Below are 14,458 nucleotides of genomic sequence, written 5' to 3' on the forward strand. Positions count from 1 at the left end.
CTATTACAGACTGGAGGATCACAGAGCTAAGCAGAAACAGGCATAGGTAACTAACTGCTGGACATACAACGGGACGGCAAGTTACACATTTCAAATTAAAGCTCTATTGAGGTATTCTAGTGTCTTGAAGTATTAACAAGTACTAGGACCTAAACTGTCTGAAAATCTGCACCAACATAGAAGCATAAATGAGTAAATAAACAAAGCAAAAACTGAGCAAATAAGAAAACTCCTGACAGACCTAAAGCTTTGGGCTGGTCAGTGCTATTCCTCCCATCAAACTGTCAAGTTGATACTACTTCTGCATCCCATGACCACTACGATGTAGACTTCAAACTATGAGCGTAAATCCAAAGTGTCTTCCCGACTTCACCCCATAGGACTTAAGGATTTCCATAGAGCTAAGGAGTGTGTAGTATATTTCATACAAGGGAGGAAGCATGAGAAAAGTCAGCCCCAGTGTCTAGAGGCAGGGAACAAGTATTTCTCCCAGGTTGGGAATCAACTAGCTCTGTGTTAGTTTTACTTTTTTCTACTGACAAATGAAAATTCTCTATTTTGTGTGGGATTGAGAGCTTGATGAATCTGGGTTTGAAATTATGCACGCCTTACACTAATTTATTCAAAGGCAACACATTTGAGCCTTTGTTTCCTTGCCTGCAAGTGGGTAAAATAACACTCGTCTAAGTGATTTTTATGAATGTTAGAAAGATTTTATGTAGGTTTTTTTTTTTTTTTCTGCATAGTGTGCATGCTTACTTAGTAAGTGAGCTGGCTGGGAGCTAGCCTGCCCCAAAAAAAGCACGCACTTTACCATCCAGAAGGACCTAGTTTCAAGCCCCTTCTCATCACACGGGACTAACGTGCATCAAGAGAAGCTCCAAGAACGGGAGGGCTGTGCTGTGGTGTTTCTCTTCTGTTTATCTTTCTTCCCCTCTGTCTGAAGCTGAAAGGAGAGAAAGAAAGATCACCAGGAGCAGCAGAATTACACAGGTGTGAAACCTGGCAGACAAAGAAATACTTTATCAACCTTAAATGCTAGTTGAATTGCTTTCAACTGTGTTCCCAGACCTGAAGTTTCTCAGTCTGGACTAATGGTCACTTTTCTAAGACCTGGATATTACTTATGCCCTGTGAGCCTTAAGTGCAGGACTAAGTTACATGGCTAGTGAGTAACCTGAGCCCAGGACCCACTGCTCCGGCTAGTCTTGCTGTTATCTCCTGTAGTGCAGAGCTATTATTTGCCTGCCCAGTCATCCTTCACCCTTTCTTCTAGAAACAGAGTGCTAATGTTTCCTTGGACAACTATCCTTCCCTCAGTTTCAGTCCGGATGGTTATGGTAACCTGAACCTGGTTGTTTTGCTCTATGAGTTGGCACATAACCCAGGCCACACCAGTGAGAAAATCCATTATTATTTTTTATATATAAGAATTGGTTTTTTTTTAAATATTTATTTATTTCCTTTTGTTGCCCTTGTTGTTTTATTGTTATGGATGTCATCGTTGTTGGATAGGACAGAGAGAAATGGAGAGAGGAGGGGAAGACAGAGAGGGGGAGAGAAAGACAGACACCTGCAGACCTGCTTCACTGCCTGTGAAGGGCCTCCCCTGCAGGTGGGGAGCTGGGGGCTTGAACCGGGATCCTTCTGCCAGTCCTTGAGCTTTGTGCCACGTGTGCTTAGTCCGCTGCACTACTGCCCGACTCCCAAGAATTGTTTTAAAAGTGAACAAATGACCTAAACCAAACCAATCTGATCCCAAAGCATGGAGGAGTAAGACCTTTTCTAGCTGGTCTCTCTCTCTCTCTCTCTTTTTTTTTCTTTCTATCTTCCCAGATGATATTTTTAGTTGGCCTGCAAGTTAGAACTCAGACTCAGGCCAGAATTACTAAAGCCATGGGCACACTGGAACACACCTAAAGTAGACTTCCTAGCTTCTTCCCATATGAAGACCCCTAATTTCTTTTTTTTAATATTTATTTTATTTATTTATTCCCTTTTGTTGCCCTTGTTGTTTTATTGTTGTAGTTATTATTGTTGTTGTCGTTGTTGGATAGGACAGAGAGAAATGGAGAGAGGAGGGGAAGACAGAGAGGAGGAGAGAAAGATAGACACCTGCAGACCTGCTTCACCCCTGCAGGTGGGGAGCCGGGGTTCGAACCGGGATCCTTATGCCGGTCCTTGTGCTTTGCGCCACCTGCACTTAACCCGCTGCGCTACAGCCCGACTCCCGAAGACCCCTAATTTCATCTGCTCTAGTCCTACCTTTGGGTTCCTGTATATTAAACAGTTTGTCCTGCTTTATATTTTACTGCCTTTCAGCCGCCAAATGACAGATGCTACAATGATGCCATTCTGACTTCCCTGGACAGATGACCTCACCAATGTGTCCTGAAGTCTCACCTCTCCAGAGTCCTACTCCACAAGGAAAGGTAGAAATAGGCTGAGGTATAGATCGACCTGTCAACAGCCATATCCAGCAGAGAAGCAATTACAGAAGCCTTCCACTTTCTGCACTCCATAAAGAATTTTGGTCCATACTCCCAGAGAGATAAAGAACAGGTAAGCTTTCAATGGAAGGGATGGGACATGGAACTCTGGTGGTGGGAACTGGATGAAATTGTACCCCTGTGATCTTACAGTCTTCTTCATCATTAGTAAGTCACTAATCCAAAATTAAAACAAATTGCTGGGGATGAAGGCTGCAGCATCTCCCATTATCAGTTCCAAAATTTGAAGAGATTTAGCTTAAAAATGATGTTCCTACAGAAGAAAGCAGAACTGAGAGACATTCAGAAATACAGATTGGGAGTCCGGCGGTAGCACAGTGGCTTAAGTGCACATGGCACAAAGTGCAAGGACCGGCATTAAGGATCCCGATTTGAGCCCCCGGTTCCCCACCTGTAGGGGAGTCGCTTCATAGGCAGTGAAGCAGGTCTGCAGGTGTCTATCTTTCTCTTCCCCTCTCTGTCTTCCTCTCCTCTCTCCATTTCTCTCTGTCCTATATAACAATGATGACATCAATAACAATAATGAAAAAAAACCACAAGAAATACAGATATCTGATAGTTCTAGTTAAGCATACAGATCCGCCTCTACCTACAGCCTAAACCACTAGACTTTCCAGCTGCTTGAACCAACCAATTATATTTCTTTGGTGGCTAATAAATTTGGTTGTGTTTCTTACTTGCAAGAATATTTCACATGAGGCCGGGTGGTGGCACACCTGGTTGAGTACACGTTACTGTGCACAAGGACCCTGGTTCGAGCCCCTGGTCCCCACCTGCAGAGGGGAAGAAGCTTCACAAGTGGTAAAGTAGGGCTGCTGGAGTCTCTGTCTCTCTTCCTCTTTATCTTCCCCTCCCCTCCTCTCCATTTATATCTCTATCCAATAGATAAAGATGATAAAAAATTAAAAAAGTATTTCACATGTAAGAGTTTTTTAAAAAATATTTTATTTACGTATTAATGAGAAAGATAGGAGAGAGAGAAAGAACCAGACATCACTCTGGTACATGTGCTGCTGGGGATTGAACTCCGGACCGCATGCTTGAGAGTCTAGTGCCTTAGCCACTGCGCCACCTCCCGGACCACAACATTAAGAGTTTTTATGAGCATATCTTCTGTTCCTTACTGGGAACGTAAGAATTCAACATGTCATATCATGATATTGAGAAATTTGGAGATTTATGAAGATATTGCTCCAGGAAGCCAAGGTTTCCAAACTTGTATTATAGGCCAATAGAAGGGAACCACAAATAGATATGATTTCAATTTCCCAAAAAATACTTTAACTTCCTGTGTTACACTGCTGTTTCTCCAACTCTCCTCTCGTCCATCTCATCACAGTAAGACAGGTTTGCTAATGTCTGTCTTTTCAGTAGCATGCCAGGATGGGGTCGGTTTGTTTGATCTGATCACTGGGTCCTAGTACATGACCTTGCTACATGACATGTAATCAAAAATTACTTGCTGAATTGATTTCTATAAGTAGCAAACTCTTATAATTAACTAAGAGGCATCTCCCTTTAGCAAGAAGCATGCCTATATGAAGGCATGCCACAGCGATACGTAACTCCACTGGGGCTAGCCATCATGGGAGATGGGCCCTGCGACTCCTGTCCCCTCAGGGATGGGGACGTTGCATGTTCTTCTGCCACACAAGAGTGTTGTGATGGGGGAGAGGGACTAGCCTAAGAGCACATGAACACATCGCTGCTAGGTATAGGTGCTTCCTCTCTGAGAGGAGTCTCTCCCTGCCCCCTCTCTCCTTCTGGGCCCATGAGGGGAAAAAAGGAAGAGACAACTGGCTTTGATAGAGGGGATTAAAGGAAGTGAGAACCCTTTCCAGAGAACCACACACAACAAAAGTAACTAACTCTATGAGGAAGGAGGAAACCTGAGAGAAAATTGATGATCAGTAAAATACTACATAGCAAACCCTTTCACTGTGTCGTTTCATTTCCCCTTCCTCTTCAGGCCTTAAAGTATTGGACAGATGTACTCTACCTGCCTGTGTTACACTACTGTTTGGTCCCAAGGGACCAAGGAGCTGGACGAACTTACACAATCCCAAGTGGCTGGTCAAATAGCATTTTGGCTGACTCTAAAGCACATGTCTTCTCACTCCACTCTGCTGCTCCCATTTGGATGATTTTTTTCTGAGATCCAACAATTTCCTTTCAGACTGTTTTGTTCACAGGTCCTTTATGGCAATATAACCTGGAAAGCTTGATGTATATTTTACATGCAAGCAAAGGGAATTATTCTGGTAATGATGGGGAATTTCCATTTCACAGAAAGAAGTGACCGATGTGAATGAACTGTGGTGATACACGTTTGAAAAAAAAATAAACAAGAAAACATGTCACACAGGTGAGAGATTCATTTCACTAGTTTCAACAATACAAAGGATGCAGCATGGGGCAGGCGACTCTCAGGGTTATTGCGTCCATATTAATGGGACCAAACATCCCCACTTTGAGTATCAGTGCTCACTCCCTTTCTACATGGATGATAAGCTGACACTACACAAATATTGTTAAAGCTACAGCTCCATGCTACGGTAATTCACTTAACTTTAACATGATTTATGGTTCTGTCAATGGGGGGAGGTTGAAAATTCTGCACTGAAGCTTAAATGTGAGCTTCGTATTTAAAACAGTAGGAGAGTTGTAGTAGATGAAAACTTACTACCTAAAAGGGATTGGATAGAAGTCCAAGACTGACTCCTTTATTCTATCCTGAAACAAAAGACAATTAAGAATAAAAGTCCAAATACGAAACCAGCATTAGATGAAAGGAAACCAGAAAGGATTGCCAGGCATTTATCTGATTAGGCGATTCAAGGTCCAAGTTATACTTGGAAGTCTCATCAATAAAAGCATTTCTAGGAAACCTTGCTCAGAACCACCACCTTCACCGTGTAGGCCTGAGTGTGTCTATGTGGAGGTGTGGATGTCAGAGAGACAGGAGGACAGATGGATAGAGAAAGGAGTGCGGGATTCCAAGGCAGAGCAGCTTCTTTTGTCCTGATGAGATGACAGCCAGCACCACATGGTTAATCACCCCATCCTTCTCCCTTGTGCTCACCCTGGGGGCATTTTGCCTCTTTAACAGATTAAGGAGCCAATTGGCTTGACTGCTGTAACCTGTCCTCCTTGGGACAACATATTAGCATGATCCCCTACAGAAGAGCTCTCTTTAGAAGTTTGCTGCAGGGATGACAAATTAACCCAGCAGGGTGTCCCACACATCTATCTCAGTACAAATTATTAGTGTAATAGAGCTTTTAGTTATGCATTTATCTAGTAATTATTGAACAGTTACACAAAACCAAGCTGAGCAGCCATGATCCTTTATGAGGCTCGCTCGGTGGGTGGCCTTACAGTTAATTTAGGATAGCTCTCCACTAAGCAGTTCACTTGCTGACAAATTAGCTAAACAGCCTTCTCTTTTAAATATTTTCCATGTCACAGTGAAACTCTTTACAATACAATAAAGGTACAGTTTTAATTACACGCTTCCTGACTTTTGTTTAGTTGTAGTTTTAAAACATTTGCTGGCACTATTTTTTTTTTTTTCCTTTGGCTGGGTAGTAATAGCTGGTTTTAAGTATCTGGCTAATGAATTTAATAATTTCCTGAACTGGGACTTAAAGGGCTTTTGCTAAAAAGCAGTTATGCTTTTTTCCTCTTTACTAGTAGTTGCTTTCAATGCCATTGACAAAGTTCCCCATTTGACTGGGCACTAACCATACGCAGTACTCAGAGCCCTCTCAATTCTCTTGCCAATGTTCCTGAAAGGTGGTGGTTGCTAGGTCCATGGTGTTTGTATTAAAAAAAAAAAATCAATTCTGGCAATTCTTACTGTAAAGAGACAACACAATGTTTTCCCAAATGACAAACTCCAGTAATAAATAAGCACCGTGCATCTGCTGGCAGATTATTTCAGCACCTTGGTACTTCAACAGGTACTTAATTGCCTCTCATTTTCCTAAGATGATTCGATTGCCGTAGACCAGGAGAGACAAATTAGATTCAGCGCCAGTGGAAGGAGCACCACATGTCCGACAAGTAACAAAGTCAAACAAACCAACCAGGCATAGGGGCCCTGGAGTTGTCCTTGGTTAAGGTAGGAAAGAACTAGCAAAGTCTATGCTTTTTCCGAAGTCCTTGGTTAGACAGGAAAAATGTATAATATCATAGCAAATATTCTATCAAAAGGGAACCAAGTCATTTTGAGTTTGGCATGTCTCTTAATGCCTATCTCAAGGTGGAATCTCTTAATTAAAATGGGGCAAATATATATACTGAACCCTTACTCACCATGCAGAACATTTTCTTATCTGCTGCTAACTGTAGGTGCCTAAGTAAAATATCCCATTGGACCTTGAAAAATTCATGTTAAGTGAAATAAGTCAGAAACAGAAGGATGAATATGGGATGATCTCACTCTCAGGCAGAAGTTGAAAAACAAGATCAGAAGAGAAAACACAAGTAGAACCAGAACTGCAATTGGTGTATTGCACCAACGTAAAAGACTCTGGGGTGGGTGGGAAGGGGGAGAATACAGGTCCAAAAAGGATGATAGAGGACCTAGTGGGGGTTGTATTGTTATATGGAAAACTGGCAAATGTTATGCATGTACAAACTACTGTATTTACTGTCAAATGTAAAACATTAATTCCCCAATAAAGAAATTTTAAAAATATATAAATAACTAAAAAAATATTCCATCTGGGGGATACAAAGAACTGTTATTCCCCCATGTCTAACTTATTTCACTCTGACTTATTTCACTTAACATGAATTTTTCAAGGTCCAATGGAATATTTTACTTAGGCACCTGCAGTTAGCAGCAGATAAGAAAATGTTCTGCATGGTGAGTAAGGGTTTGGTATATATATTTGCCCCATTTTAATTAAAAGATTCCCCATGTTTCTGTGTGCTTCTGATGAAACCCACACATTCATTCATCGATTCAGCAAAATACTCACGGAGACCTGTCCTTAAGCCAGGCATGACGCTGAGAGACATATGGAGAAAGAATGATGTGGTCCCTGATCTAATGAATCTAGCCATGTTGTGATAGCTGCGAGCTTCATATCTTACTTCTCCATTTCTTGCTCCACTAGTATTGTTAGTGAATCTATCTATACTCGTTCAACTTTTTCTGGTGACCTCAACTTCCTGGAAGGTGATCTTAACTCATAATTCTCTATAGTATATTTTTCTTGGCCTGACTGGGAGTCACTGTTAACTTCAGACTCTAAGCTGTTTCATCACTAAGAGCAAGATTTCCATTTGGACCTGGAGGATCATGGACTCAGAGAAGTTTATAGAGCATATAAACTTCTAACTACCTCTCCAAACAGAAACAGACATTTTTTTTCCCCCTGAAAGCTGCACAATAAATCTTCGGTTTATGTGGGCTATTGTTTTAAGTATAACTGAATGCATATTTAGAGAATTAGGGCAATTTTACTCCTAAACTTCTTTGTGTAGAAGTTTTTTTTTTTTTAACCCAAAAAGGAATGGGAGTTTAGCCTCCTGCACACATTGCCTGTCTTAAATTCTCTGAACTTAGTTATTTAAAAGCATGACTTGTTAGCTGTTGCTTTGTTTCACAGGCTTATGACTAAAAGTACTGTTTGAGAATAGGACATGTTCTTATGTTTTCTGGATACACGGTGTGGAATGGCCCTGCAGCTCTCCATCAGTATGCCCTCTCAGTACTCCATACTCATGTGGCATAGTACTGCTGCCACTGCTACGATTTTCTGCCCTGTCATTCAACAAGGCATATTTCAAATTTCTGTTGTTCATTCTATTTAGTCATTAACAGAGTTGTCTTATGTATTATACATGCCTGCTAAATCTTTGTGGGAAAAAATGAACGGGCCCCTGGGTGTCAATGAGAGATACTAATTTTAATATTGGAAAAAAGTCTGACAGATCTCAAAAAAAATTTTTTTGAGACTTCACCTAATAAAACTTTGCATTTACCAGTGGCAAGGATTCATGAATTATTATTATCATTATTTTTAAGTTAAGTAACCTATTTATGGCTATTATTTTAAAATTTTAGTTTATGGTGAAGCAGTGCTACTGGTGTCTCTCTGTCTCTCCCTCCCTATCTCCACCTTCCCTCTCATTTTCTGGCTGTTCCTATGCAGTAAAGTTTGATACCGTGGCTTATATAATGCTTATTAAGCATGACCTAAATCACCATGTTATATCTTTGATGAGTAAAAAAAAAAAAAGGGGGGGGGAAACAAACTAAGTATTTAATAAATGTAGCTTATTTCTTCACATAAAGTGCTGGGCTAGTGACATGAGAGAGATGACCCAGGAACTGAGCTGCTGGTGGTGAGGCGGTTCAAATCTTTATTCATCTGAGTGTCCCAGAGTTGGGTGGTAGCACATGGTGCAAAGTGCAAGGACCTGTGTAAGGATCCCGGTCTGAGTGCCCCCACTCTTCGAGGCCAGAAAATGGATGTGGCAAGTCAAAAATGGAAGTGGCTTGACAATACCATACATGGTTAGGAAAGGGGCGGAGAAAGGCAAAAGGGACTGGGAAAGGTAGGAACTTCCTTAGTAACTGTTGCAAGGGGTTTAACTGGTAGAATTAAGAATACCCTGCAGGCAGGGAGGGTCTTGAGGGTAGAAAAAGAATCTATCAAATGAGCAGAATGGGTGGGGAAATAGGGAGGAGACCTTAAGCCATTTGTTAGACACAGCAGAACATTGCTATGAAGATAGTAAGAGAGTGGGTTCTTCTCCATCCCAGACATTCTTTATAAAGAAGTCCTGCATCAAATACTGTAATTTGCCACCCTTAGCAATGAGAACCCATGGGTTCTAAAGAAGGGATAGGTGTCTTTGTGTACACTGAAGTATATTTTGAGCCATTGGTATTCATCCAACTACTATTTGAACATAAAAACCACTACATGAGACACAATAAAGACCTCAAAAGCATAATCTAGAGATGCTTCCTTTTGGAGGCTTCATTCAGAAGAGTGATGAGATATGCGTATTAACTTGGCAAGACACCATGGGTCAAGGAAATGGCAGACATGAAAACTGTCAGGAGTGAAAGAAGTTTAAGGTGAGTAGACTTGTGTAGAAGGTAGTACTTGAGGGTGCAGGTGGTGGTACAACAGGTTAATCGTGCACATTGCCATGCACAAGGACCTGGCTCAAGCCTGTGCTCCCACTTGCAGGAGGTAAGCTTCATGAGCAGGGGAGCAAGTACTTGCAGGTGTCTGTGTTTCTCTCCTTCTCTATCTCCTCCTCTCTCAATTTCTCTCTGGTCTATCAAATTAAAAAAGTTTTAAAAGTCTAAACTCATCAGATAAACGAAAGGTTGCAAAAGCTGGGTAAGGGCAAGAGACTGGGTCACTTTAATAATGGCCTTTTTGGTCAATACTAGGCCACCCCATCATCTGGGGCCTTAGGCAGGGAATCCTGGGATTTCCATATGGACACAATGGGCCTAGACCTCTAATAGATCTCTCTCTGCCATTACTGGTCACTTCTATCAGGAACACCCTCAAAAGCCTGCTTGAGGGCCTCTCCAGGACCTTGCCCTCACTATAAACTAGCAATGGTAGGGACTGCCCCTCTCCTTGAGGGGAGGCTGGGTCAAGATACTCTGCCACTCTAGGAAGATGGGTCCTGAAATAAGTGCAGCCTAGAATGTTCCCAGCTGTGACCATGAACTACAAATACAGACTGACAGGGACTTGGAAGTTAGATGGGCTCGTCTCCTATATATATATATATATATATATATATATATATATGAGTCCTGGATCAGATCATGGAGAGAGTCAATTATATTTATATGTTTTCTTGAAGTTTGTATTTTCTGCCTTAACCCAGCTTTCTAGCCCTACTCTCAACTCTGACACCATCTTTGCTTTAGACCACCTTCATGTTAGCTACCAAGCACAAACAGAAATTATTAAAAATCATGGACCCCTAGAAACATACTTAAAATCGACTTCCTAGCATCTCTCCACCCTAATACCCCTATTATCATCTCTATTCCTACTTTGTGGTTCCTGTTTACTTAATGTTTTGTCCTGCTTTATATCTTACCACCTTTAGACCATCAAGTTGCAGATGCTACTACGATTCCATCCTGACTTACCTTGGCAGATGAGCCTACCAAGACATCTCAGAACCTCACCTTTCCAGAGCCCTTCCCCACTAGGGAGAGAGAAACAGGCCGGTGGTATGTATTGATCTGCCAATGCTCATGTCCAGCAAAGAAGCAATTACAGAAGCTCGAACTCCCACTGTCTGCATACCCAAAAAACAAACTCCCAGAGATGGAGAAATGTTAGGGAAAGATGACCAGAGGGCTCTGAGCTCCAATTCCCTCAGAAACCAGAAAGAGATGAGGGGGAAAAAAAGGTCATTTGTAAGTTGCAATAGGTGAAAGGGTGACTTAGAAAGGATGAGAAAGCAGAACCATAAAAAATGGGCATATATATATATATATATATATATATATATATATATATATATATGTAAATAGTTATAGAAATAATAGTCAACCCATATCTGTGTCCATGAGAGAACTACTGCAGTTTCCAATTGAGGGAATGAGTCACAGAGCCCTAGTGGTGGGAACAGTATAGAATTATACCCCTGTTATTTCATTTTGTAAACCAATGTTCAATCACTTAAAAAAAAGAAAAGAAAGAAAGAAATATATAGGAACATAAGGAGAAAAAAAGAAGAAGAAATGGCCACCAGGAGTGGTGGATTATTTTTGTTTATTTGTTTGTTTGTTTGTTTTTTGCTTCTAAGATTATTATCGGGGATCAGTGCCTGCACTACTGATCCTGTGGCCTTTTTTTTCTTTCAATTTTTTGGATAGGACAAAGAGAAATTTAGAGGGGAGGAGAAGATAGAGAAGGAGAAAGACAGACACCTGCAGACCTGCTTCACCACTTGTGAAGTGACTCTCCTGCAGGTGGGGAACTGGGGGCTCAAACTGGGATACTAGTATGGGTCCTTGCACTTTGTATTATGTGTACTTAACCCAGTGTGTCAAAGCCCAGCCCTGGAGTGGTGGAGTTGTCATGCAGGCACCAAACTCTAGCAATAACTCTGGTGGCAATAAGAAAAAAAAAAGAAAAGAAAAGAAAGTAGTACTTGAATTGGTCTTGGGATGGGTAACATGTTTATAGATAAACACAGTAGAGACAACATGAGATGTCCAAAGCCTGACTCAAATGGTGATTTAATAGCTACAATGACCTGAGAATATACTCCGTCACAAATGACTACAAATAGGCAACTTCATCAACTCCTCCAAGGGGGAGAGACAGAGATTATGGCTACCCATATAGGAAGATGCTATTTCTCACAGGAGCCAAGTCATGTGTCAGGTTCCCATAGCTGGTAAAGGTGGTAGAGAAAGAACTGAAATGGGGCCAGGCGGTGGCACACCAGATTAAACATACATAGTACTAAGTGCAAGGACCATGCAAGGAAGGATCCAGGTTTGAGACCCCACTCCCCACCTGCAGGGGGAAAGCTTCATGAGTGGTAAAGCAGCTCTGCAGGTGTCTGTCTTTCTCCCTCCCTCTCCTCTCCTCTCTCAATTTCTCTCCGTCCTATCTAATAAAATGGAAAAAAAAATGTCTGCCAAGAGCAGTGGATTTGTAGTGCCTGTACCGAGACCCAACAATAATCCTGGAGAAAAACAAAACAGAAAACAAGAATTCAAACTTTGGTCTATAGGATTACTAAGCTTACATGCTTAACCACTATGTTATGCAGTCTCTTATTTTGTTTCGTAATCTTCAAAAAGAGGCTTTTGTTGTAGAAGATGATCATCAAATTTCCTTTCTTTTTTATATTTTTGTTTATATATTATTGGATAGAGACAGACAGAAATTGAGAGGAGAGGGTGAGCTAGAGAGGGGAAGAGACAGAGATACCCGTAGCCCTGCTTTCCCACTTGTGAAGCTTTCCCCCTACAGGTGGGGACTAGGGGATTGAACCTGGGTCCTTGTATGCTGTAATGCGAGCACTTAACAAGGTGTGCCAACAGCTGACCCCAATCACTAAATTTCTCATCATAGTATACACACATAGCATGTAATAATAACAATAAATAGAACTTTTTTTTTCTTTCAGTGAAGTGACCTTGCTTTGCCATAACTGTGAAAATGTCCTCTCTGGCTTGTGCATTGAAATGTTGCAGAGTGGTATTTTCCCAGTCAAGGCACTGCCAGAAGAAATTTTAAGAGAGGCAGTAGAAGTCAGACAACCAAGGTGTTACCTAGAGGTGGCTGGCTATACCATGTTCTGTACTACCTAGCATACCACACTGAAGGAGGAGTGTAGTTCTCTATTCACCAGAAAATAGCTTCCTCATCCCCTGCCCCTGCATCTCAGGAACCTAATACAGGACAAACTTTTCTCTTCTTCCAGGCCCTTTAGAAATCTGGTGGTCTGCCTGGCTTCTCTAATGATTTACAGTTTTATGTTGCGGAAATTCTACATAACAAAAGGAAAGCATGTGGCTGAATTCTCCTGTATGCACGAACGTCACACTTACTCCACTCTGGTTTTGTCGACCAGACTCTCCCACTGTAAGTAAGACTGACTCGTAGATCCCGATGTGATACTATTCCAAGCTTTAGTATGCCAAAAGGGTCAGAGAAGACTAAAAGAAAGTACACTATCAGTATAAAATAGTTCTTGAGCAAGGAGTGGCTGAATATTAACCTTTAAAAATTATCTTACAAAAAAAAAATGCCTTGCCCTAGTCTCTCTCAACTGTAGGATTCTTACCACAAAGATGCCACTGAAGGGTTTCATCACAACTGTTCAAGGCCTTTCACCAAACCACTAAGGGGGACAGGGTGCAGTAAGAGTGGGTACCTGAGTGGATTTTCCAGAAAGGAGAACCGAGGATGCTGGGGACCATCTTGAATTCTGGTGAAAACAAAGAATCTTTGGTATTCCATAATTCTTAAACTGAACATCTTCTCTTTTCCCTATAAACATGGTCGTGAATATAAGTAGTTCAAAACTCATGGTTATACAGATTAAGAGAAACTACACTGATTCAACTCCATGTGGGCTATTTCAGTAAATGTATTTATTTGTCTAGCATGAAGAAGCTCCCGATATAGTGCCCATCAGTAAATGATAGACTTACAGTAGAATTATAATGATTTCTAGAATTCTGACTTGAAGGCAAGATACATACAAGGCACTCGATAGATAGTTACTGACTATTAAAATGATAATATAGGTACATGCTTTATGTTACTCAAGGGGTCTACAAATACACTTTTGCTATACTCACTGTCAAAGAATGTGAGGCTGGGAAGAGAAGCTGTCCATGCCTTGTTTTATTGGTGAGGATATATATATATATCCAGATCAAAGAAACAGCTTACACAGCTGTTCTGACTGTCACCATATTGTTCTTCTCGACCCTGATTAGCTTGCTACTGCACGATTCTTCCCTTTGCTTGGAAAGTCCTGTATTCACGTAAGTATCTCTTCAGGTATGACTTCAACTACTCTCTGAAGCCCTTTTGTTTGACATAAAGCTATGAGTATCAGTACGATTCATATCATCTTGTAAATGCTTCCTTCTTGCGTGTCTCTCCTGTCTAAGACTATATATACTGAGGAAAGGACCCACTGAACTCCCAACGTCTACACAGTGACAGACACTCAGTAAGTTCTTATTTATTGAATGAATGAGACATCTTAGTCCTCTACTCTGAGCTACTGCAGAAAATTCTACTTTTAAATTTCATCTCACATTTCAAACATGTTGTCCAGATCATGAAAAAGATGAGAATTATCACATGCAATATATATATTTTTTGAGATCAAAATACCTGACTGAAAAGAGGGACCTCCAAAAAGGATGACAGAGGACCTAGTAGGGGTTATATTGTTATATGGAA

At 41.1% G+C, this 14,458-nt stretch overlaps 1 protein-coding gene across 6 annotated transcripts in view; it reads right to left on the reverse strand.

Moving 5' to 3' along the window:
• NFIA (nuclear factor I A) overlaps positions 1–14,458 on the reverse strand; it is a 482,852-nt gene that overhangs the window by 73,391 nt on the left and 395,003 nt on the right. For 3 of the 6 annotated variants that reach the window (XM_060206322.1, XM_060206323.1, XM_016187975.2), the window contains exon 8: positions 13,413–13,466. The exons of the other annotated variants lie outside the window; for them this stretch is intronic. In XM_060206322.1, coding sequence (XP_060062305.1) covers positions 13,413–13,466 — 54 coding nt within the window. The remainder of the gene's footprint in view (positions 1–13,412; positions 13,467–14,458) is intronic. 6 annotated transcript variants of the gene reach the window in all.

This window comes from Erinaceus europaeus, chromosome 13 (genome assembly GCF_950295315.1).
Source record: "Erinaceus europaeus chromosome 13, mEriEur2.1, whole genome shotgun sequence".
Lineage (NCBI taxonomy): Eukaryota > Metazoa > Chordata > Mammalia > Eulipotyphla > Erinaceidae > Erinaceus > Erinaceus europaeus.